The sequence below is a fragment of the Pseudopipra pipra genome, chromosome Z (genome assembly GCF_036250125.1).
Source record: "Pseudopipra pipra isolate bDixPip1 chromosome Z, bDixPip1.hap1, whole genome shotgun sequence".
In the NCBI taxonomy this organism is placed as follows: domain Eukaryota; kingdom Metazoa; phylum Chordata; class Aves; order Passeriformes; family Pipridae; genus Pseudopipra; species Pseudopipra pipra.
Genome location: NC_087581.1, coordinates 33,472,473 through 33,498,717, shown reverse-complemented (window position 1 = coordinate 33,498,717; position 26,245 = coordinate 33,472,473). Strand labels below are relative to the sequence as shown.

The 26,245-nt window shown below is 43.4% G+C and overlaps 3 protein-coding genes across 5 annotated transcripts in view; 2 read left to right on the top strand and 1 right to left on the bottom strand.

The window, feature by feature from the left end:
* The window catches only part of SLC24A2 (solute carrier family 24 member 2), a 151,814-nt gene extending 132,374 nt beyond the window's left edge, over positions 1-19,440 (top strand). The window contains exon 11 of the mRNA XM_064643148.1: positions 19,373-19,440. Coding sequence (XP_064499218.1) covers positions 19,373-19,415 — 43 coding nt within the window. The 3' untranslated portion in view covers positions 19,416-19,440. The remainder of the gene's footprint in view (positions 1-19,372) is intronic.
* Positions 405-20,862, bottom strand: ACER2 (alkaline ceramidase 2). Of its 3 annotated transcripts, none has more exons than XM_064643151.1 (7): positions 20,309-20,862; positions 13,849-13,963; positions 12,823-12,964; positions 9,830-9,967; positions 5,829-5,966; positions 1,045-4,995; positions 405-947 (listed from the first exon to the last, which is right to left on the bottom strand). In XM_064643151.1, the coding sequence occupies exons 2-6, from the start codon at positions 13,922-13,924 to the stop codon at positions 4,809-4,811; spliced, it is 681 nt and encodes a 226-aa protein (XP_064499221.1). In that variant the 5' UTR covers positions 13,925-13,963; positions 20,309-20,862; the 3' UTR covers positions 405-947; positions 1,045-4,808. The 3 variants fall into 3 exon arrangements, with proteins under 3 accessions (XP_064499221.1, XP_064499219.1, XP_064499220.1); XM_064643149.1 differs by lacking the exon at positions 20,309-20,862 and adding an exon at positions 19,588-19,742; XM_064643150.1 differs by lacking the exons at positions 9,830-9,967; positions 20,309-20,862 and adding an exon at positions 19,588-19,747.
* RPS6 (ribosomal protein S6) lies at positions 20,421-25,869 on the top strand. Its single transcript, XM_064643152.1, has 6 exons — positions 20,421-21,096; positions 21,918-22,049; positions 22,960-23,170; positions 23,530-23,676; positions 24,813-24,970; positions 25,733-25,869. Exons 1-6 carry the CDS (start codon positions 21,091-21,093, stop codon positions 25,826-25,828), a joined length of 750 nt encoding a protein of 249 aa, XP_064499222.1. The 5' UTR covers positions 20,421-21,090; the 3' UTR covers positions 25,829-25,869.
* Positions 25,870-26,245: the final 376 nt, after the last annotated feature.

Sequence of the window (26,245 nt, the reverse complement as noted above, 5' to 3'; positions counted from 1 at the left end):
AATTTGGAGTGAGTAACACTCTTGAATTACAGCTGTGCTTTCACACAACAGCTATTTCAAGCTTGATTAAAATTGCTTATGAGGACCCATGAATGTCTCAAAAATTGTCTTTTACATGAAGCGAGAGGAACTATGGTAAAAGGGAAATAGGAGGGGAGGGGCAACTGCAAGGCTACTATGCAGCCATAATCTCACTCCTTTAAATTGGGAGCACAGTCTTATACTGAAGATCCACACTATTGTTCTCCCAGATGTACTCACTCTGACCCAGTCTCCTGTATATGTGGAAATACGGGTGTGGCAGTTTGAGCCACATTAGAAATCCAAAATCCAATTTCCAGGCTTCCCCCCACCCCTTCCCACAATTTATCCCAACACCAGAGAGAAACTTTCAGGCCAGAGGCTTCTATAGGGGAAGGGGGAAGTATACACATTTATTTTACACAAATAAATACTATACAAACTAAAGGCAACTACACATATATTACATTTCTATCAGTCCTTTTAAGCCCCTCCCTTTAACTTTAGTCCAGGAGAAGCCTTTTCAGGCTGGGAAGTAACCAGTTTCTCCCTTGTGGGAGTGTTCTGGGCCCCTGAACACTCCTTAACCAACCTTCAGCTGTTTACTGAAGTCTTTCTCCTCACGAAGTCCAAAAAAGTAGCTTTGAGTCCTTTCTCCCTGGTCTGCTGTGTGATCTGTCTTTTTCAGTCTCATACCTCGGTTTGTAGGCTGTTGCAGTGTAGCTTATCAATGTACGTGTCCTGAAATGTTGATTCCTCCTCTGGGTTTTCGGCTGCCCTGCGTTTAAATCATGGCAGAGACATCCTCCAGGCCTCCCTCTTCGGTCTGTCTCCAATTGCACCTGGAATCCCTTTCCCTGGCTCCGAGCTATATTTAGCCCGTCCACTTTGGCTCTGCTCCAATGCTGAGCCTTAAAACCCACCCCCTGTCATGGTTTGAGATAGTCCCCAAATCCAATTCCCTAGTTCCATCCCCCCTCCCACATCTCAACCTAATGTGAGATGGGCTTTTCCAGACAAAACACACCAGCCTCAATGCAGTGGGGGGGTAAAAGCCCCCCAGCCTTGGCCACAGGCAGCTCGGTCCAGTTATAGACTGTCCCAAGCGTCCCGCAGCTGCGGGGGGGGGGGGAAAGGGCCTAGCCTCCTCCCTCTTACCTCAGGTGCTGTGAATCTCTTCCTTCACAGCACACACTCCAAATGCTGCCTCTAACTCTGGCCTAGGCAGAGCTGGGGAGCCGCAGGGCTCCCCTCCCCCCACGGAGGGGGGGGAAGAAGGAGCTCAGCCACCTCCTGGCCTTGTCCACCTACACACAGCAGACACCAACAGAAAAAGTGCCAACAGCTTCAGGTGCTGTGTTTATATGATTTTTCAGCAGAAGCGAACAACATGAATGGTGACTGGCTCTCCAGGGAACACTGCCCTGGCACCCAATCACCTCTGAGCCCCCGACTCTCGGAGGGGGGCCAATCTCAAAGTATGACAACAGGCCATTCATTTTTAGCCATTTCTTGCTACTCATCCCTGTTGTTTCATGGGCTTGCAGTTTTCCAAGTATTTGTTCCGGTTGCAAGAACCAGTTTGCTAAGCAAAGTAATCTCTATCTCACTAATTAATGGCCTTATATCTAATGCAGTCTCCCTCCTCCTCCATGAGTCAGAACTGCTGTTATCCGTGTAAGGGAGAAGTTATCCTTACTATATTTCAAAGAATTATACTAGCAGCTGCATTTTTTCTCCAGAAACATCATGTATGAAAAAGCAAACAATATTTACTCCAAATGCAGATTAATGCTGCAAAGTGTTACATGCTAATCACAAACATTTAGCATACAGACTTCAACAGAGACAGGAAGAAAACCCAGCCCAACACCATTCCTTACATACTATTTATTGAGTTTTTAATGACTGTGAATTGGGAAAGTGTTTGCCACCATGGAAAGTTAACCATCCTGTCTTAAAAAACACGAAGTTTAACATTAAAGGAATGATGGATATCACATGCCAGTATCTACAATATGCTCAACTGCATCCCACTAAATAAACTTCTAACTGAACCTAAAGACTATGAACCAACTCACTTCCTGCTGGTAGGGGAAGAAAGCATTCTGAGGCTTTAAAACGTGCAGGTGCATACACATCACTTTATACTGCTGCAACATGATACAGCTACTTCAGCATATATATATTCATCTGTATGAGCCAGTGCACAAACCCCTCTGTATGCCATACACACACTTTTTTGGGTACTAATGTTAACCTGAAGGGGCAATCTGTGAAGATGTAAAAACTGCATGTTTTTTACTCTTTGAAATAAATTTAGCTATTTTCAGAACACAGAAGTTAATACTAATTTAATGTAAAGTGCAGTAGCTACATTTAAAAGTGGTGAGCTGCTGCTCCAGTGGAATACGCCAACTAGTTCTACAATGAAGCTTTGAATAACACATAGTGATCTTTGTTCACAGAATCTCCTATCAAGAATACGAAGGCTAGTTACTAAAAATACAGATGATTCTTGGCCTGTATCTGTATTCATTTACCTCTTCAATAGCTGAATGCACTGAGATTTTTTAAATTATGAAATTACTTTGTGAGCAGTTAGACTCTGCAGAGCAGAACAGCAGTTAATAGCAGACTGATTAGAGCCCTTTGAGTCAGAGGTTGCTATCAAACAAAATATTGCATAAGAAGGCTCCAGTCATTTTGAATAGTACATTATGTCTGCAGTTATTACATTCCCAAGCAATACTGAAAATAACTTACTTATTGTTATATAATAATTTAGCAAAAAATCTTACTCAAAGTAGGGCCATATTAGGCATCAGAAACCTTAGCTGGGTTCCAGCCAGCAATCCTATCTGCATAATAATATAACTTTTAATACCTGAGAAGTGTTTGAAACTGAACATTTCATAGTCAAGGAGAGAGAAAGGAAAAGGACAAAGCAGCTGTGTTTCAAAGAATAACAAACATTCCAACATGAATTTTTACAAACAGGTTACATACAAAAATTGTATCACTTCGTGTTAAAAAAGACGTTTCAAATCTACTAGCAAGTGGTATAAATATGCACTGTTCCACTGGAAAGATTTTGCTGCTTTTATGATCAGGCAGTTGTCTGACAGTAGTCTACTTACCCACTCTGAAGGTCTCAAGAAGGCAGTCATATTTTCCACTAGCAATCTGCTTTAAGTGAATCAGCATACAACATAGTTGTTGCTTTCTAAGCATAAACTTGAGTACAAAAGCTTTTAAAAATGCTTTGAAAGTTAAATCACCACAAAGTTATTGCTAAAAGTCACTTTCATAAAGATCATACTGTATAGAGTACATTTTCACATTGATAAAAAACAAGTACAGCTTTAGATGTGTCAGCAAAAGAAGAAATCGTATTTCCTGGTCTAATACAAAAAAGAAAATAACACTTATTAATAACACTGTACATTTAAAGCCTTAACCCACTTACAGTTCTGATATTACAGTTTGATGGAATGTGAGTAGACCCTTTTTTCTCCAAAACTGCAGCTATTAGCAGCTACAATGGCTAATATTTGAAAGACATGCCTGCACTTCACATTGTTTTCTAAACAGGCCTAAGCACAAATTGCTTACAAGAACCATAGTCATTCCTAAACTTCAACCTCACTAATCTTAGAACTAAATCAACCTAGACATCCCTTATCTTTACAAAACAGGCTGAAAAGACACAGAAAATCTGTCCTTTCCTAAGAATGCGAGATGGAATATCCCATTTCACTGCTCACTGAAATCTAAGTCTTCAGCTTGGTTTTTAAGCAGTTATCCACTTTCTTCCTGAGTATAATCAGTGGAGCACTGGACTATTTTTACATCACTTTGCAATGCATTGGTGAGAAGCAACCTCTCAAATGACATGTGCAGCCAGGCACAAAACTACAAGTTTTTGCAGTTTAATCACACTGTCAATCCATGCTGACCTAAGATCTTACTGAAGTTAGTATCTACACTTCTGTGTGTGTGCCAAATTCAAGACCAAAAGTGTCCACAGAGGTAGAGGGATTTCTGTGGCATTTCTGTAAAAGGGAAATATGCAGCATCTAAATGTTCACAGGTCAGTGGAAATACAGTAGAGCCTTGAATTCCTATTTAGTTTTAGAGACTTGTGTCAGCTACTTCTGCATCTACACTGCCTAACTGCACTTACACAGTTACCCAGCTGCAAACACTACTTTCCTGTTGTACTTGGGGAAGCAATCATGTACCCTGTGATCCACTGTGATGCTCAGCCAGACTTCCCGTGTGCCACACCAGGCTGGGAGTAGCAAGGGCTTCAAGCACACTCTTGTGGCTATCAGCAAAATCAGAGCCTATGAAGGACACAGGATGACACGTAAGCTTCTTGGACTGGCTTCTTTCACAAAGAAGGCCTTAATCCACCAGTTACAAAAGAAGTGACTCAAGCACCACAGGTGACTTACTGCAGAAACATCATTCCTTGACGCTGGTATTTGGAAAGAGCTTTTATCAAGAGAAATGCTACATCAAAAACATTCAGTGCAAAACAGAGCGAACTAGAAAAGCCATTTGTGAACATTTAGTGTTCAAGTGCCTCCACGTTCCTGCTTCCTCTCTCCTCTTAAGAGAGGAAAGAACACACTTCCCTCCTCTTCCTATGACATCTGAAGTGCTACCTATCTTAGCAAGAAGAGAAAACACAACACTGGTCATTTATCATTATTTAAATATTGTCTATGCCTGAATGTAAATCAAAAATCTGTCCCCAATTGTCAATTCCATTGTCAACTTCATGTAATCTTCACAGGTGACTTCTTGTGTGCGCAGAGGAGGGTGACATAGGGAACTCCAATGAATGCCCATCTTTCACTGGGCCAGAACTTTATGATAGGGCCCTGTTCAGGTATCTCAGAGGCAGCATCAAAGTAAGCAAAGCAGACACAGCCCAGGTATGCCGCAAGGCAGATCAAAATGTGCCTGAGAACAGACACCCACACATCCAAAAAAAACCCCAAAAAAACCCCCCCAAAAAACAAACAAGCGAAACATTAAAAACCAAACAAAAACCCAAAACAAACCAAAACAAACCAAAACAAACAAACAAACAAAAAAAGAGGAGAAGAAAGAAAAAAAATCAGTAACATGACTTCAGTAAAGTAGTCAACTAGATCACTATAAAATCAGTCTGTCCTTCACCATATTCCCCCAAGTTCCCCATAGAGTTGCTGCCTGTCCTTTGCACGGAAGGAAAGAAATATAGAGAATATAGAAAACTACAAAGCTGTAGCCCATCCCTGGTTTAAACAAGCTCCTGCTTTTTGGCTTCTCTGCACCTCACAGACCTGTGCAGAAATGCTGACATATAGCCCCCTGAGTAAGCAACCACAATTTGCTGGGTAGTAAAAGAGAAAAGGCGTCAAAGGCGTCAAAGCCCTTAACCGTTCCTCTACTTCACCATCATTAATTAATCATTAATCCTCATTCACCATGAGGATTACCATCACTGTTATTGATGGAAATCTAAGTTTTCATAATCACAGCTTCAGCTGAGCAGCGCTGTGGGATTTTTACTAATCAGTATGGCAAGGAATTCAGTTACAATTAATGAACTTAGTGTCTGAAGAATTTGATCAGGGCAAAGAGACTCCTAAATCTGCCACACTGAATAGTGTGAGACTTCCTCCGGGTTTATAATTTTACCAATTCTGTCTAGAACTAACCACAAATAGCCACCAGGCAGCACAGAACGGTAATGCGGTGAGTTTGATTTACATTTGAATCAAACTTTGGACTTTATACACAACACTTACCATACGCAATGCAAATAGGGGAAATTAAACGAGGACCAGATCTCACAAAATGCTTTGTCACTGATCCAGCAGAAAAGTGCTAGCATCCACCAAAGACCTGAAAAGAGACCCAGTTTGTATACACGGAGGTTTTCACACCTGAGAAGAAAAACATAAGTTGTTATAAAACAATGCCAAACACCCATCTTTAAAATGACTCCACCACAAATGTCCTTAACAGACGAACTTCACATACAGTAAATCTGGCTTTGATGCAAGGCAGTGGTGAGGTAACAAAACAAACTTTTTATCAGTAGCTGTGTTTTGGGTATTGTCTGTAACACCAATGTGCAAATGGTGGGCAAACATCAAACCATTCCCATATCTAGGGAGGGGTACTCAGGACAACTAGTGATTAGTTACACATGCTGTCAGTTAACAACCAGTCATTCAGCAAGTGCTCAGATTTGTTCATAGATGGCACTTTATATAGACTCCCACTAATGCTAAGGCACATTTACAGTCTTCACTGAGATGTACAACTGTTCGTAAGAGCGCGACACTAAACCATGTACCTAAGCAGATACATGTATGGATCAATTTCGTACATTTGACAGACAAAACTACGCTACTGAGATGAGTACTTGTGCATTTTGACAGAGGGAAGGGTGTGTGCATGGAGAATATGAAGGTTTTCCTGGACATGTCTGAAGTACATAAACAAACACATGCCACTGCATTCCATTTAAGATAAGAGGTTTGGCCTCAAATGCACAGCTCAAATATCAAGAGCAGAGTGCAATTAATCTGCACAGTTCAAAGAATTCAAGGCTTCAAAGGAAAAGTGAATGCTTAGTTACCCAACACAAGATCAGCCATAGAAATGGTACAGACTGTTATGAGAGGTTTGCTCAGTACCATCACCAGGTACTGGAATATATTTTTATAAACATAGAAGTAGATGCTGCAGGGTGTTCTGCAAAGGACTACCTTAGGGCAAAAAGAGTCTGATCTGTTTAATACTCCTGGGTTTTCTGTGATCATCCATCACGGAGTCTTCAGCTCCTGCAGTAACTGTGCTTCAGAGGGCTGGGGACATGCTTGCTGAGGAGGCAGGGGATTGCAAAGCAACTACTTCTAATACAATGAAGACACGTAATGCAAATACCATCTGGAAATGTAGCCTTCCTTTATTTATCAATAGACACGGGCACTGATCACTCAAATTATCACTGAAAGAGGCCCCTGTTAACAGAGGGCTGTTAGCAGAAGGTCTGAAAGACATGTTCCCACTGCTGTGCACAGATCTGCGACATGCTCCTATCCTACTCTAATCTGAAAGACACTGGATCCCACAAACATTGCACTTCCATTTCCACCTTTTTTCTACACAATGCACGGTGTTCCCTATTTAACACAAACGGCAGTTATTTAAATATCAGAGTTCCTACAGACACTGGCGTGCTCCAGTCATTTGCTATTTCAGGGACTGGGCAGGTATACAGCAGCGTTATCTTCCAACATCTTGGAACCCTGAAAAAAGCATACCAGCTTTTCTGCAAACCAGTGCAATTTACTGGGATGTTGATTAACTGCTTGATTCACTTTAACACAGTTATCTCCTTTTCTATCCTAAAGAATATTTAACACTTCTAACTGGCTTAACATTTTAGTCAAGGGAATAAGAGAAGTGTGAGCAACTCACGATAATGAAGCAAGGCTCCAGTCAGAGTCAGATTTCTAGTAGAAAAATCGAATATGAATGGTCAAACCCGAAGCTAGGGTAAACCTTCACTGCTCAAGGCTCAGAAGTAAGCTCGGCAACAATATTCTAGCATCTATCTGCACATGGAGGTAGTTACATGCCTGATGATGATGACTCACTAAATCACTACTAATTTGATGACATTGTATCTCAAGGGATTGGACTAGCAAATGAAAGGATACTCATTCACTTTCTCACTAATACCATTTCCTAGGAGAGATTTTTCTTTTTTCTTCTTCTTTTTTTTTTTTTTTAAAGAAATACAGTAAGGGATTTGTTGTGACAGAAATGAGAATAAAGTTTAACAATTCTTTTGTCTTTCAAGGACACTTGACTACCTTTTGTTCTTTTGATACCCCTTATCCACAATACTTCCTAGCCACAGACCTTCCTAGCCTATCATACCAGGTCTGCATTTAAGAACATAATGCTCTCCTGTGACAATATTATCTCCTCATCAAAGATAAACGTGAGGAAGAAAATACTCATTTGAAAACACACCAGAATTCTGTAAAAGATTGACACAAGACCAGGACAGGAATAACAAGAGTGAGTTTTGGTCTAAAACACCAAAAACTTCAGTGTGGAACAGAATAAACTTCTCCTTTCTTCCCCAAATACCTGTTTCAAAGATAAAATTTCACTGCAGCCTGACAAGACTTGTCTGTGTGGTCCCCTCCTGGCTATGGCAGAACAGAATGGAAAAACAGCAAGCATTTTAAGTAATGCTTAAATTAATTTTTCTCCTGCAAAGGGAGATGAAATGACTCCTCACCTCGGGATTTAAAAGAATGTATCTCATTTAAATTTCCAAGGGATCAGCATAGCTTAAAATAAAACCAAATTTTTATTTGGTTTTTACACTTAGGAATTCATCCAAAAATATCATAGGTATTACATCATCCCAATGTGCAATTAGAGAGGGCTCCAATTTCACTTCAGGTCCCTTTTAAATCACCAATTCAAAAAGGTCTATCTTCTTTTAATTCTCTAAAAAAAAAGACACATTTTAATAACATATGACCTTTCAGAAGGAGTTTTAAAAAACAAATACCTGTAGGCATAACAATTCCTAGATTTAAAACAACAGTATTTACACTAGCTACTTGTCTTTTTAAGTTTCTCAGGAGCTCATGCCTGCAAAACTCATATGGACAGAAAATTCACACGGATCATCCAGTGCCATAACCAGATGTCCCTAGGCCCTGTCAGTAGTTCCTTTGTGCTGTCATTAAAATGAGACACCACCAACATTCTTCAGCTACTGACCTTCTTGTCTACAGCTAATTTTGGTGCTGTTTCCCAAGTGTCTTTGACCACAGAAATACGCAGTAGGATGTCTGATGAGAAAAGACTCATGAACACCTTTACGAAACATTGTTAGCAGAGGCGTCTACTGTAGAGTGAAGCAGTGGCAGAACAGGGTAATGTAGCAAACATTAAAATCTTTGTTCTAACAGAAGCAGTCAGAATGCAGACATTTGGTCTTAACTCATTTCTTTTGATGGACATATGCAATATGTAAGAGCCAACATAAGTTGTGAAATCCTTCTCAGACACTGGAGAAGAGGTGAAAAAGGACAAGTTTGAATGCTAGCACTCCTCTAGTCCTTTTTGCAGTGGCTGAAGAGATGAAAAAAAAAAACATTTCTGGACAGTTCCTGGTATCAGTGTTATGGAAGATCTCTTTAAAATGTGAAGATCAGTCTCAGGTTCTTTTCTATTTGCATTCTGGTTTTATGGTTTCTAAGGTACTGATTGATAGCTATCCTCCGAAACTTGGTGATTAACCTTATCTTTGTCAGTCTGACTCCATATTCTCCATGGCAGAAGATGAAGTGCTGTAAGACTCACAGTACAACTTCGAGAGTTGGAACATCTTCTACACACGCTTGGGCTTTGCTCCACATTCCCACTAGTATTCACACTGCAATCATGCCACCACCTCACCCTTATGCACACTATACAAAAGAAATGCTGTCTATGAAGTGAAACCCTTGCTCTGATTCTACAATAAACAAACAGATTTGCGTTAGATCAGTTTGCAGCTTGAGGTATGTTGCAAGAAGACAGAAGACTGACCTAGTGTAATGGCCTAGGGGAAAAAAAAAATCTTTGACAAAAATGTCTGAACTGCTAAACAAGTTTATACTAGATCTGCTCTTGCATGTGGAAGAAGCATTTCTGATCTGCTATCACAAGCACTGAAGCCAGATCTAGTGTATCATCATGCTGCATTCAGGAGAAATATACTCACCTCTTCAACTCAGCAATAAGCAAAGCTGTGCAGGGAACACCCAGACTCATTAGCAAGATGTTGTTGATGGCAGGTTTAATGAAGGCAAGGCAGGTGGTAACTCCAGACAGGACACCCACAGCAGCTTTAAAACGGCTCCTGAATAGGGTTTTTATGGGGCAGAAAGACTGCTCTTAATTCAAAGCTTATAATTGCTAAAACCAGAAACCTTAAAATTATCTTAATAATGTAACAAAATTTAGATTTCTCTAGTTGTGCTTAGGAGATGCAATGACAACACGCATAGAGTGGATGTGGATCTTACACAGACTTGCATGTGAATGCAGTTAATCATATACACAAACCTTTGCTGGCCAGTGTGCTGGCCAGTTCTACACACGTGTGCGCACACACACACTCATCACTGGCTTCAAAACAAAGACCACAGTCCAGTCTTCCTCTTCCCACAATAAGTTATGAACAAATCCATCTCTGCACACAGCACTATACTTCCTCAAAAAGTTCTGTGTCATCATTCTTCAACGAAAAAGTTATTACTGGCTGGAAACAACTCTGTGGGGAGGGGAGGGCGGCAGATCGGGTTCTGCCATGGTGGGATTGTGCTCTGCTCCCTCCATAACCCCACCTCCTTGAGAGCCACTGGTGCAGCTGCCAGCCACTGGCACACCAGGAGCAGCGCTCCATACTTCTGCCCATTCCTGGAGCCTTTAATCCAGCCCACACCACACCCCCTGGAGCCCCTAATCCAGCCCGAGAATGGCCGGCACAATGGAAGCCCCACCTGGGGTGGATGGTCACAGAAGTCCAAAACAATAAAAGCAGCATCATGTAGCCAGCACATACTTGTGGCCCTGCTGCTTCCTGGACTCCTGGTAGCTGGATCTAGGGTGGTAGCTATAACTCTCTTTTCCTCCCCTTCTTTCTTTCTTCTTCTCCTAATTTCCTTTCCTTGAGATTTGGGTAACTGAAACCTGGATGGGTTGGAATTTGCTAAGTCAGTGCTTTGTGAAATGCTCTATGTTGATTGAACACTTCTTTGAAATTTTTGTCAAGTTCCTTTATTTTCCAAAATTTGCCAGTAAAAGTGTATTATTTTGACCCCCTGTGAAGCATCGTAGTGTTTCTCCTGTTATAAAAGAACTGAAGGCCCCTTTTAATAAATCTGTGAGGTGGGTTTTTTTTAACGTAAAACCCCTACAACAAGCTTGTGGGCCAAGACTGTGGTGTTACACTCAGCACAACCAGAAGATAGTGACAGATGAAATAAAACAGCCCCTTTAGGCTTCTGAGAGATAATTTACAGAGTTTACATAAATTACACATAAATTCAAGACTCTGAATCCTTCTTCACTTGAACTAAACATCTAACAGTCACACCATAAACCAAAAGACCCCAGTAAAGCCTGTTTGCTTGTTAAGTTGATGGTGTTCTATAACAGCACTGTGCTGCAATATGCAGATATACTAAATGACAAAGCCATTAAACCACATAAAATTATAGAATAGGCTGAGTTGAAAAGGACCCATCAGGATCGAGTCCAACTCCTGACCCTGCACGTGACACCCCAAGAATCATAACAGGTACCTGACAGCATTGTCCACATGCTTCTTGAACTCAGACAGGCTTAGTGCTGCGACCACTTCCCTGGGGAGTCTGTTCCAGTGCCCAGCCAGTCTTCGGGTGAAAAACTTTTTCCTGATATCTAATCTAAACCTCACTCTGACTCAGCTTCACACTGTTTCCTCAAGTCCTGTCACAGATCTCTAGAGTGAAGAGATTGGCACCTGTCTCCCTGCTTCCCCTCATGAAGATTTTGAAGATTGCAAAGAGGTCTCCCCTCAGACTCCTCCAGGCTGAACAGACCAAATGACCTCAGCCGCTCCTCATGCAGTTTCCTCTCAAGGGCCTTCACCGTCTTCGTTGCCCTCCTTTGGATGCTAAGAGCTTAATATCTTCCTTATATTGCAGTGCCCAAAACTGCACACAACATTCACCTCCCTCAACCAGCTGGCGATGCCCCCCAGGACACGGTTGGCCCTCCTGGCTGCCAGGGCACTAATGACTCATATCCAACTTGCCATCAACCATGACCCTCAGGTCCCTTTCCATGGCACTGCTTTCCAGCATCTCATTCCCCAGTCTGTACAACCATCTAGGGTTGCCCAGGTGCAGAATACGGCACTTTCTCTTGTTGAATTTAATCTAATTGGTGATTGCCCACTCCTCTAATTTATTGAGGTCTCTGCAGGGCCTCCCTGCCTTCCAGGGAGTCAACAGCTCCTCCCAATTTTGTGTCAACAGCAAATTTACTTAGTTTTCCTTCAAGTCTTATGTCCAAGTTGTTAATGAAGTTGTTGAAGAGAACTGGGCCATACACATACGCTGTACAGAGTAATTAAAAGTACACTCTTCCCAGTGCAAGCTATTTTGAGGAATGGTCAATCTAGGCAGCAAACTTCTCTTCACCCACCCTCCATTAGCAGCTTCTAATAAGGCACATGTCAAGGAAAGATACAAAAAAACAAACCAGTCTTAGCAATCTTCAGAGAGAACAATCACTGCCTTAACCACTGCCTTAAAAATTCAGATGACCATTCAGCTGACTTCCATAAGTCCACTTGTATTTACACTTCAGGATATACAAAAGGAAGAGTGAAAGCTGGCTTCTCTTACATTAGCTGTAACTTATATAAACTACTCATTGTCAAGGTCTCCCTGGAATAAACAAGAATAGACTCTTCCAGAGGCAAGTCACCTCATCCCAATACCTGAAGTTACAGGGTGCAAACCCTGCCATCAGCAACTGTAGACTCAGGAATTAAAAAAAGAAATGGGTTGAAATATAAGCAACCATAAGAGAACGGAGTGAGAAAAGACAGCAGCAGCAGTGGTAAGGCTGGATGATAACTCAGTGCCATTATGTGCAGGTTTAGGTGTTAGCACAACAAGTTTCAAGAAACTTGAAAGTGTACATGCATGATTGTATGATTACCTGTCATTTCGAAAAACCCTGGGCAGGTATCTCCTAGGGAACCACATGGCAAAAGCACACATCAGGACCCAGAGAATAGCCAGCTCATCCAGCATCTGGCCCAGGAAACTGAGTGTGGCATGAAAATAAACAGATCCAATTCCTGGAAGAATTAATCAAAAGACAATATAAATAGTTGCAGTACCATAATAGACCAAAACACACTGCTCATGCTCAGAACTTCATAGAAAATAGTGGATACCATTTGATCGAGAAAAGATTATTAAAAAATAAAACCAGAAGACAAATGCCAACTTTCCTAAGATGCAATCCAGGTCATCGGCCTCTCATTAATTATAAAGCAAACACTTCACAAAAGTAGTAGCTGAAGATGTCAGCTCCTACTAAAAACACAGATGTATATGAAGAGACATCATGTGGAAAAGTATAATGCAAAATCAATTAAGGAACACAAGCCAAATGCTGCTTCTGAATTTTCTCAATAGCAGAAGAATAGGTAAGACAAAGATAAAAATCAGCATCTGATGACTACTCGATCATGTAGGTTTACAGGTGGAAAGTGTCACAGTGCCCCAGAGTGCTCTGGTTATTCCTTTAAAGTGCCCCCAGGAATGAACACACTTCAGAATCTCACATCTACAAAACAGCTCAGCTTTTGGCCCTTCTCAATACAATGCAAAACCTATTACCCTCTTCAGTTGCACTGGCTCTTTCAGCTCTCGTTTAAATGACAACATAGGAAGGAGGGTCAGCACTGCTGTAGAGTAAGCCCAAACATGAAAAAAGAAAAGTATGCAAAAAGATAGGAAGGGAACAGAACTACGGCCAAAGTTCCCACCAACCTCAAATTGCAAAAGGCATTTTCCTTTCAGAAACTATGGCTGTTTCAGCTTTATGCAGGTACAGGCAAACTCTTCTGTACATGTCAAGATTGCTTTATTTTGCAAAACAATCAAATGCAAGCAATAAGAACTGATTTCCTCTCTCAATTCACACATGAGTTGGCAAACAGACTAATCAACTTACCAACCACGACTAGCAGAGTCCATATTAAATACATTCCACTGTTGAAGCAGATTGCATATTGACGGAACAAGCACATACATATGGGTGGTAGAATGAAAAACAAGATGTTGCTTATCTAGGAAAAAAAATAACACAGTCTCACAAAGACAGAAAGTAAACAAACCTTAAATATCCATAGGGTTTCTAAGACATCTATAATAACAACATTTTGGCATCCAGTGAAGCCCTAGCTCGGTGCTTAGCTGTTTTTGCAAAAGCATCAATTTGTTCTGTTTAACATCACTAACAAATAACAGCATAAAAACTTCAATCAACATAAAATGCAGCTACTCATCTTTAAACTACATTTCAAGTTGATTCCCAGAGGAATTTTATTAAGAATCTACAAATATTCAAGACTGCTGCAATTCAGATGGCATACAAGAGCAAGCAGCTGAGGAACAGGATGTACAGACCAGCAACTTGTCCTCTCAGTGGCTGTCAAGCCTAGCATGGAAAAAGCACTAGAACTGGCACTAGTCAGAGCTAGACAAGCTGGAAGTCAATTTACTGAGCAATAGCTATTATGAGGAAGGTCTGAAATACGACACTAAGCTAACAGTTAGAAACCTTTTTGTGCAGGGCAAAGAGAGCCTGGTTTAAGTCCTTTTACATTTCTTTTTTTCTCTTGGTTCTCCATTACAAAAACAACTGAATATGAATTGAAACTAGCTATAGGAAGGTGAAAAAGCTGATAATTCAGACCATTGCTAGAGGTTTTTGTAATTTAATATGTAAGATTTGAACACGTTTTATGTTTTGTCTTGCCTACCAACAGCCTAAAGCATGATTCTCTAGTTAAAGACTGAAAATACTTTACTGGCAATTAGCAGGAGCTGTCACACTGGTAGTGATCACTTGGTTCTCCCCAGAAGGAGCTGCCATTGCTGAGGGCCAGGCATGGCACTATAACTGAGTAGCTATGAAAAGACTCTACTGCTGCTTCACAATGGGGCAGGGGATAGAATGAGTTCTCCAGCCTCAGCTTTCTCACGTTTGCCTGCTTAGCCTCAGCACAAGAAAAATATCACCTCCGGCAACATTTCCATAAAGTTGATGTAGAAAACAACTCTGAGGCAAGAGCACTCCTTTGGGAAAGATCACCTCTTCACAGAGACTTACAAACTTTTACTGACATTAATGAAAATCTAGTGGAGAAATAATTCAAGAACGACATATGAATTTGTTCATTCAGCTACTGTTGTCCACCATTCAACACAATCTGAGAACAGATTTTAAGAGGCAGAACAATTTGCTTAACCCATGTAAAGCAACCTATATGTTCAAAGAAAGAGGCTCACTCGAGCATCTTCCATTCACAAAAGAAAACACACAACTCCATGCAGCAATGCTGGGAACACAGTCATGGATCAGGATCCCAGTACTGACACAAGCACAGAGCAGGAAGACTCCCCTCACCCCAAGGCACGCAGGAATCATACATGGTGACAGCAGGGATGATGGAATATGAACAAGTCCTCTAGGGGACTGGGAGTGCTCTATGCACTTTTGGCTTTTAGACACAGTTAGGCCAAAGACAGCTGTCAATAGGCAAAAATAGATGGTTATAAAGAAAGTGGATTGGAAGACAACTTTTCCATCTCTACAGTTGAAACTGACCAATGAGGAAAATCAGAACAGGCAATCACAGTCTATAAAAGTTTGGCCAGAAAGTCCTTATTCTGCCTAGGAACAAGACAACAAAGGAAACACTAGATCTGCTTACCACAGCTGTAGCAATGCAGATTTACACTAAAGATGAACCAGCAAGGGAACAGTTCGGTCCTATGCTAGTGCTCCTCTGGCACTGAATTACCATTCATGCTAAGGTCCTGCCTGCAACTGCAGGAAAACCCTTGCAAACTGGAGCCTGATCATGACTTGTAATCTTTGCAGTGGCCAGCAGGAAGATTTCGTAAAATCTTAGAAGTTGAAATAATTTTAGTACTGTAAGTTTCAATACTATAGTATGATTTCAGAAAGTAAGGTTTCAGAAAGTGCGTGTGCAATTTTTTACATAATAAATTGGCCTGCATGATTTTATAGAGTACAATTGAAATGCTCACACTCTTAAGTGCAAAATTTGACATGAGTAATAGAGAAAATTTCCTTCAGGATCTGCAAAAAGCAATGATTAAAAGTTACAGTTCTAGAAAAAAGGCAAGCAGCCCATCAATAACAGTCCATCCTTTGGCTTCATATAATTCTGCACCTTTAGTTTTAATTTCCAACTAGTTAAGTATATGATAAGAATACAGCACATAGGCCTATTGGACAGGGAGAATGCCAGAGGCTTGCTCAGATCATGACCACAGAACTTCACTCACATGTGGCCACTCCTGACACAGTATGTTTCCTGCAGTCCTACCAAAGCTCCTGTATTCTTCACTATCAGCTACATCTCCCAGACAGCAGCTGCAGCATTCAACCACCAGAGGAAAACTTACTGCTCTACCTCTTCGTGAGCAGAATGCAAAAGTGAACTGAACTAGCTCTCAGTGAGATCAGAGAGTTTGTATCTTCTATATCCCAGTACATGAGCATGCCATTCACAAACACTATAAAAATCTTCAGTGATAAAAAACATGAAGTAGAGAAGGTACAAGCATTTTCTCACACTCCTAAGACTACTTCACAGCTTTTTAACACTTTTATCTCCATGCCACTACGGAATACAAAAGGAGAAATAAAACCCTGGTAATTCCCTTCTTAAATGGAAATTTGGCAAGAAAGTACAAGCACAACTGAATGCAACATATTGAACTGCTAAGTACTGACTTTGTTAACAACCGGAGAAAAATACTGTTTTCAGGTGTTTAAAACACAACAGCTTTTTTTGTAGATATTTCTTCAGAGAGTAAACTATTTTGATCATGAGGAAGCATTTGTTTATGTTCTGGAGTAGGGTTATACTGCATCAGGACACATTACTTTATTCATTTCGGAAAGAAAAGGGGGAAAAAAAAGATAGTTTTCCTATAACTATACTTTCAATTTGAGCCACAGTGTTTTGTGGCCTCTTTACTGAAAAAGTATGTCCTCAATCACTCTAGCTAGACAAAATCACATCAGTCTATGTGTATGTTTTAAAAAATTAGTCTGATCAATTTGTTCAAAACCTATAAACAGATACTCTACTACTGATTTAAGTGTGTTGAGTGCTTTGGTTTGAGTCCCACCAGAATAAATAAATGTTTTACAAATACACTACAGATAAGCTGCTCTAGTTTTGTGCTTACAGGAATATTGCGTGAGACCTTAACCACAACTCTGACCTCAACTGTGACAGTTTAAAATGTGGATTAGGAAGGTTTTAATCTAAAGCTTAACGACCCAGATACCAGATTCAGGTTTGCTGAAGAATGGTTCCTGACACTTCAAGAGGTTTGGTTGAGTCAGTCAGAACTGAACCATCCTAAAAGGAATAAAATTTAGGTGTCACCTAAGACCCCTGTTAGAGTAGGGCCAAAATTTCCCAACTGTCTTGTGAGCATCAGTTTTTATGCAGATACAGTTGCACAACTGCATCAATCCACTTCAAGTCACTGCTTCAATTTTCAGAAGTTGCTAATACAAAAATCAAACCCTTATAATGACTCTGTACTACTGATGAGAGGCTAAACACGACTACCCTCAACACGGCCTCTTTTTCCCACCGACTTCAGGGCAAACCTTTTTCTGTGTCTGTCTGGAACCTCAGTTATTCATCTGGACACAGCTGCAGCTTCTAGCATTTTGCAAACTTCTATACCACGGCTAATCAGCTCAGTACAGTGTTGTGGTTTAATCCCTGCCAGCAACTTTTTAGTGGTTTAATCACTGCCCAGCCCCTCGCTCATGTTCTTCGCAGCAGGATGGGAGAGAGAATTGGAAGGGTAAATGTGAGAAAACTGGGTGGGTTGAGAAACTGTGGGTTGAGAAAAAGACACTTTAATAGGTAAAGCAAAAGCTGCACACATACGCAAAGGGAGACAGGGAATTCATTCAGCACTTCCCATGGGCAGGCAGGAGTTCAGCCATTGCTAGGAAAGCAGGACCCCATCACGTGTAACAGTGACTTGGGAAGACAACCACCATCACTCCAAACCGTTCCCTTCTTTTTCCCCCAGTTCTATATGCTGACCACAATGCCATATGGCCTGGGATATCCCCTGGGTCAGCTGGAATCAGCTGTCCCAGCTGTGTCCTCTCCCAGTTCCTTGTGCACCCCCAGGCCACTCACTAGTGGGGTGCGGTGAGCAGCAGAAAAGGCCTCGACCCGAGGAGCGCTGCTGAGCAGTAAACGAAAACATTCCTGAATTATTTCCAGCACAAAACATCACCCCACAGAAGCGACCATGAAGAAAATTAACTGTACTTTAGACTGAACAAGCACATACAGTCAGATGGATACCCATCCCCCTGCATAGCTGGCTCCCAAACACATTTGCTGTCTTCAAATAACCTTTTTTATTCTGACATTTTCCTCCCTTTGTTTTTGGTTCTTACACAGTGACATCAGACACACAAAAAAAGCTGACAGTTTCCCTCACACCCCCTCAGAATTCTCCCACAGCCACCACACACAGGTCCTTGGCAGCAAAGTAAAAGAAAAAAACAATGTACACCATGCACCATGGAATTATGTGCTCTGTATGTGCAGCACCTCCCATTATACAGACTCCAGTAAGTGAAGACAGACACCTAATTCTTTCTTCATTAGACATTGGCTTGAAAGAGAAAAATCAGAAAAGGATGGAATATGAGAGAAAAACCTGCACGTTTTAAAGTAGAAGAGACAAAGCATCTATAGAACAGAAAAGACACTGGACATTTGCAGGTTTGCTCCTGGACACCTGTTTTTCATGGAAAGACAAAGTACTTGAAAGCCCCTTACTGTCGTGTACCTATTTGTCACTACAATTCTTTACATCAACAGGTTGTCAGGAGCATTGCTCCCTTTCCAAGATGTGTGGCACAGGGCAGCTCAGCTCTGTTGCTGGGACTGGGCTTTTTTAAGTTATTTCCAGCAGCTGAAATGTATTGAGAAGGTGCAACAGGATTCAGGGGTAAACCACAGCTTATTAGAATGAAGCAAAAATTACATTATTCCTCTTCCCTCTCCTTCCTTTCTTCACCTACTTCCTTAAACAGTTATCTCTTCTCCCAAAAGTACACTCTTGACTTCATCCTGCAACCTTAAGGCAAACCGTTCCTGAAAACTCCCATACCTGGGTGAAATCCAGTTTTGCCTGCAAAGACCAAGGTGTTTTTACCTTGACCCATCACAGTGTTGCAGCTGTCAAGGGGCTGCCACCTGTCTAGCAGACGAGTACCAGACGCGGGCAATCCAGCACCAAAAATTCTGGGCTTGGCCACCCCTCGGCACAGACGAGGAGGGGGACTGCTGCACATTAGTTACTAGTAGTAGTATGGCTAGTATGACTAGTAAACCTTCCCATTTTATACGTGCAACACCAAATCTCTTCTTTTTCTTTAATTTTAGGCATGTCAGAGAGTGGAGAAGCAAAAGGAGGAGGCAGCCATAGAAGGACAAGCTACAATTCCACGAAAACCCTGCAGGAGACGGAGGTGGCAGGCAGCAGGAGCCCCCAGGGCAGCAGCGGACCCTGCCGCCGCCTCACGCTCGCCCACCCGCCGCGCCCCGGCTCCGAGGGGTTGTCGCTCCCGCACCACCGGGCAGCGGCCGCCGCCACGCACCGTGTTGTAGAACTCGGCGATGGCGGGCACGATGGTGTAGTTGTCCTCACACCAGTCCACCTCCGAGCTGCCGGCCCGCAGCTGGTCCCACCACAGCAGAGCCCCCATGGCGCCCGCCCGGCCCTGCCCGCCCTCCGGCCCTGCCCGCCCTCCGGCCCAGCGCCGCCGCGGGGCGGCCACCGCACCGCCCTCCCCGCACCGCCCGCGCAAGGGGCGGGCGCGGGGCGGCCCCTGCGGGCAGAGGCCGACAGGCCCAGTTCCGGCAGGCTCGTTCCAGGGGACGAGCTGAGTCTGCCTCGCGGGACCCCGGCCAGCCGGGCGGGCTGAAGCGCTGTTTTCCCGCTGCCCCGCGCCCTTGAGGAGCCAGATCCTTCACCCGCGTGGCCAGCCCGCCCGCGTCCCTTGCACTCCTTAGAAATACCACAGAATCACACAATTGTTAGGGTTGGAAGGGACTTCTGAAGATCATCCAGTCCAACCCCCCTGTCAAGGCAGGGTCACCTAGAGCAGGTTACACAGGAACGTGTCCAGGTGAATTTTGAGTGTCTCCAGAGAGGGAGGATCTTTGACCTCCCCGGGCAGCCTGTTTCAGTGCTCTGCCACCCTCAATGAATTGTTCCTCACGTTACAGTGGAACTTATGTTTTAGTTTATGGCTATTTCTCCATGTCTGTCACTGGGCACCATTGAAACGAGTCTGGTACCATTCCCTTGGCACCCACTTTTGAGATATTTATATGTATTGATGAAATTCCCTCTCAGTCTTCTCTAGTCTTAACAAAACGGGCTCAGCTTCTGCAGTCTCTCCTCATAAGAGAGATGCTCCAGACCCCTGATCATCTTTGTAGCCCTCTGCCGGATCCTTGCCAGTAGCCCCTTCTGTTCCTTGTACCGAGGAGCCCAGAACTGGAGACAGCACAGCAGTCAGCTCCAGCCCCGCGATGAAGAGCGGCCGCCAGTGCGCCTGCGCGCACAAAGTGCCGGACAAGCGGCCTCGGCGGGGGACCGGGATAGCCCATCCCAGCGCTGGTCAGGTCGCGCAATAAACGCGCCTTGTCCGGAAAGCCGGTGCGTCCCGTATGGATGTCGCTTCCTATTCCCGGTGCCGGTGTCCCTAGCCCCGGGGTGGGCGCGCCAACCCCCCCAGCCCCTCCGTGCGGCTCCACATGCTGTCCTTAAGGAGCACTTCGTCACTGCACGAGCAGTATCAGAAGAAGCAGTCTCCCCCTCAGATGTTGCCCCCCCGGGCAGGTGCCAGCTTCCCGCCGCCCCCCCCGCCCGGCCGGCCTGGCAGGATGGTGAGAGCGCAGGAGGCGCTCGGGGCCGAGACACGCCCCCAGGAGACGCCCCCGACCGCGCCCCTCGGCGGCGCAGCCTCGCTCGCCATAGGGCAGCTCCGGTCACGCGGGGCGCGGGCGGTGGCGCTCTCGCGAGAGTTGCGGGTGTATGTGGGCAGTGCGGGCGGAAGTGCGGTCCTTTCCCGCGGCGCCGAGGCCTGAGCAGGATGAAGGTGAGGCGGCGCCGGGCCGGGACGACGCCGTGGGGGGCCCGGGCCCCCCTGCCGCAAATGGCCCTGCCGCAGCCCATGGGGCCGCCGCCGCCGGCCGATGGTCCCCGGCGGCGGGGCTAGAGCCCCGCGGCGCGACGGATGGGAATGGATTGCCAGCGGGCGACATGGCGGCCGCGCGGGCCCCGCTCCCTCGGCCGGGCCTCTCCCGACACCGGCCAGCGGAGCGCCGGGCTCCGGAGCGGCCGCTCCTCGCTCGGAAGGGCCTTGCGAGCGAGAGGCCTGTGCAGCCGGTAGTGGGGCCTGGCGAGGAGTGGCTGTATGCGCTGTTCTCTGGCCGCGCTCAGGAGCAGTGCCGGGATGCGCCCCCCGAGCGCTGCGCTCCGCAGCAGCCCCAGGGGAGCTGGGGTCACCATCACCCAAGAATCACCCACGGCAGGGGCCGCTCTCGTGAAGTGTTTTTAGTGGCTAACACGGCCTGTGCTTACGAGGGGGTTTCCAGGAAGAGGAGGGCACAGATTTCTGCTGCCCTCACCTTGTTCTGCTCGCAGTTCCGTGATTGAGCTCCGGCTGCCATAGTCAGTTTTCTGTGCGACTGATCGAGTTGTGCAGCCCAGAGTGGCCGAATACAGTCCTCCCTGGCTCGGCACCCCGAGTGCCGTGGTGATGGGCTGTGGCTGGTGAGTGTTCGTGGAAGCAGGGGGGAATTACAGCTTTCAAATGTCGAGATCAAACCAGCAGGTAAATAAATACTGATCTTTTGTTAAGATGGCTCAGAATTTTCAGCCGTATCTGTCTTTTTTTCTTACCGTTTTCTGTGGTAGCTCAACATCTCTTTCCCAGCCACTGGCTGCCAGAAACTCATTGAAGTGGATGATGAGCGCAAGCTGAGAACATTCTATGAGAAACGGATGGCCACGGAGGTCCTGGCTGATTCCCTTGGTGAGGAGTGGAAGGTAAGTAAAGCAGAAGGGTGTGTCAGAGTTGTATTTGAGGAGCTTATATTACAAAATTTTTCCAGTACGCAGTTGTCGTGATACAGCGGTTGTATGCTGTACATTTGGCAGTTATCTTGAAAGTTTCTTTTGCTATGTATGTACAGAATTAGTGATTAGGCTAGCCTGTTCTGGTACTTTGATTTATCAGAATAAAATTTTTTCATTTTTCTTCTTTAGAGCCTTGAGTTTTGGAGTTTCTTGTTGCCCTTTGCAGTACTTTCTTGTTCTTCATATGAATGCTGTCATGGTATTCAGGACAAATTAAATCTGCAGTGTAAAAGTGCTGATCCTTTCTTTACTGAACAAGCTGGAAACTGACTTTGTTGTGCTTAAACTGTTGCTAACACATGGAAAAAAGCATGCTCGACCTGGTGGATGGGCTTGGAATAGCTCAGTGGTAATACAGACAGTGCAGCTGGATTTAAGGAAGTTGATCTTTTCTGCTGCCACCTTTGCAAGGCAGGCTATAAAAGCTTTACTTTTTACCTCTATCTCCCTACTCCAGACAGTCTTGTGTTCTATGCAGTTTTCCAGTTTGTGATAACAGGCATTAGATAGGTTTAGATTAAAGAAAAGCTAGATAATTATGGACAAGATTTTGTGTGGTGTAACTTTAACAAAACTACAAATGAATAGGAATCACTAAATGTAAATTTTGGTATGCAGAAGTATTTTTTACATCTTTCAAGTAAAATTCCTGGAGCATTGCAGAGGTGTTGGTTAAAGCAGTTGTTTGCAGTGGCAGTGACTTCTGCTGAATCAGGGACACGGTACTTGGTTGTTTAGAGCATCCATTGTGTTGTGATACCTACTACTTTTTGAGGTAATAGAGACAAGGGCAGCTAAGAACTGTGTTTCTGTGTCGCAGGGATATGTTGTCCGGATCAGCGGTGGCAATGACAAGCAAGGCTTCCCCATGAAGCAGGGTGTCCTGACTCATGGACGCGTCCGCCTTTTGCTCAGCAAGGGCCATTCCTGCTACCGCCCCAGAAGGACCGGAGAGAGAAAGCGCAAATCCGTTCGTGGCTGCATCGTTGATGCCAACTTAAGTGTCCTGAACTTGGTCATAGTGAAAAAAGGTAAGAGGCTGCATGAAACAAGTAGAAGTAGGCAGTAGCCTGCTTGCTAGTGGCTGGTAGGGTGGAATGCAAATGCAGTCCCAGCTTTAGAGTGTGAATGTGTGTCTTGAGATTGCCTCTGGGCATTGCATTCTTATAATGCTAAAACTGGTCACTAAAGGACTTTTTATTGCTGCCAGCAATCTGATCATGTTAAACCAGCCAAGGGTAGCTGGGGTGGTGCTATTGGCAGGTGAACCCTAAGGATTGTATAGTATTATCTTGAATTTTTATGTATTTTAAACTTAGGGTTTTGCTACTGAAGCTGGTGCTCAGTAGATGTAGTGGTAATTGGCATGTTTAAACTTGCATTCTCCAAGGTGAAAAGGACATCCCTGGGCTGACGGACACAACTGTGCCCCGTCGTCTTGGTCCCAAGAGGGCGAGCAGGATCCGCAAGCTGTTCAACCTGTCTAAGGAGGATGATGTTCGCCAGTATGTTGTGAGGAAGCCTCTGAACAAAGAGGGTAAGAACTGCCGTTATTCAGTTCTTTGGTTTCTCGTAATTACTGGCAAGAGGGTGTCCAGCCTGCTGCAGTGAACGAAGCACAGTTAATAGCACGTCCAGGAGTTTACACTCACTATATTTAAGCTTTGTCCACTGCAATTTGTGGAAGAGTTTCTTGGTTGCCTCATTTCTTTCACCCCTCTCTTCCTCTTCTGTTTAATTTTTTTAGTTTTTCACAGTTTGTTTTTAAATGTTTGATAGAATCTAGACTATTATTCTAAGAATAACCCAACAGTAGTTGTTATTAGAACAAGATTAAATACAAGGTGGAACATTTTTATGTTGTGGGAGGAAAAAAAGCAGTGTATAGAGTAGATGGTAAGATTTTTCCCCATTGTTTATGGCAGTCTCTGAAATAAGCTTTTATTGGAAGGGCACTGCTTTGCTTACTGTCTGTCTCTTGTAGTGTAAGAGACTAAGTTTGGGTTCTCTTGCCTTTGATCAGGGAAAAGGAAAAAGGTGCAGATTTTTAGCAGAAAGGACACAATAAAATGTGGGGCACTGTGAAAGTTTGTTGGGGAAAAGACTGCATCATAGGAACTATTTTGTCCATTTAAGAATGTGATCCTGGTAGACATCAGACTCTTGCTTGTGACTGCTCAAGTCAGTCAGCACTGAGTAGTGAAATTTTATAGATTTCTGTGGTGGTGTGGGTTTTTTGCCCATTGTGGACTATGTAGATCTGGTTTTTGGGGGATAAACCATGTCAAACCTGTGTAAAATTGTAGCTCGCTTTTTAACACTGAAAACTGTTCTGAAAGATAGATAATGAGTACCCTTACTCTTAAAACTTTGAAGTCTAGGGGGAGTTACTACAGAGAGACCTGCTGAGAAAGTAGGAATTGACACTTGATTGCTGATAACAAATCATAAGCATTAGGACTGTGTATTGTTAATGCTGCATCTTAAACTAATTGATCATTTTCCCTGTAAAATTTGTCAAGATGTTGAACTCCATATAAGTTGCTATAATATGTAGTACACTAAATAATGCTATCATAATAGTAAATGGAAGTTACTCTAAAGATTGCTAGATGAGGCCTGTGGCCTCTTTGGAAGATAGTCTGCCACTTCTGATTTGTAATACTTTTTTAGGAAAGAAACCCAGAACCAAGGCTCCTAAGATCCAGCGGCTGGTGACTCCTCGGGTGCTGCAGCATAAGCGCAGACGCATTGCTCTGAAGAAGCAACGCACTCAGAAGAACAAGGAGGAGGCAGCAGAATACGCAAAGCTCTTGGCCAAGAGAATGAAGGTGTGTTTGCCATTTTAATTCAGCTATATACATAGCTCATACCCAGAATCAAGGAATTTTGTAAACTTGACTGTATGCTTATAGGTGCTCTGTACGTAGTTCATTTTGAATATGAGTGCCTAAACATGAGTATAAACATAGCTGGTCAGTTGGGGGGTTTGGATATTTCTGTCTATTTCTGCCAGTCCTAGTGCAATAGAACTTAACTAGGCCCATTAGTTTAATTGAGAGCTTATTTTAAAGAAAACAACAAATAGTTACAGCCTGTGAAAATAACTTCTTCAGTAGCAATTTTAGTTCAGTGAATCCTAGTTTAACTCAGATGCTCAAGCATTTGAGTGATAGTGTGGAGAAACAGGATTCAGCAGTTCATCTCAATGGACGATAACTTGGCAAAGAGGTTCTTGTTTGGATGAGTTTTTTTCTCTTGCTCCTAAAACTGCAGTACTGCTGAAGCAGTACTGTTGGAATATTTGGCACAATAGTTACTGAGTTTCATGACTTCAGGATGGAAATGAGAATAGATACACCTCTCATATGTTGTGAGCTATTATTTTGGATGCATACTGTTTAAAGACATGGGTGTGTACTGGTTTGGATACTTGTAGAATTCTTCTGATCTGTGAAGAAGGGAGACCATTTTGCTTTATTGACTTTGGGAATCCATTCCTCCAAGCTGTATTTTCTCTAGTTTGTTTGTTTGTAGACATTTGAAGGTTCTTGATTAAGTGTAACATCTCTGTACTCTCTTCATGCTTTTAGGAAGCCAAGGAGAAACGCCAGGAGCAGATTGCAAAGAGACGCCGGCTTTCTTCATTGAGAGCTTCTACATCTAAGTCTGAATCAAGTCAGAAGTAAAGATGTACATGATATTAAAAATAAACCCTTTTTGTGGTTAACTTTCAGTGTGAGACCTTCTAGTGCATGTCGTTACCAGCCATCTCTTAAATAGTTCAGACTAACTGCATCACACAAACCAAACTGGAATCACAAATCTTGGTCTTGATTAAATTCTCTTTGAGAACTTTGTATCTGTCTTTAGTGGGAAGTTCTGGTTCGTAATCAACTTGTGTATGTGTGTGGATGTTACTACAAGTAGGATATACCTACAGTGTCAAAATCCTGCATGATGGTTCAGCAGTGCTGTGGGCAGAACTCAACTCACTTAGTACTTATTTCAGTGGTTGGTTTGTGGGTATTCTATTGGTGTTTTTTTCATCCAAAGCGCAGGATAGTGTTTACATATGAGAAAAGTGTGCCCCTTGCTTTTGATAC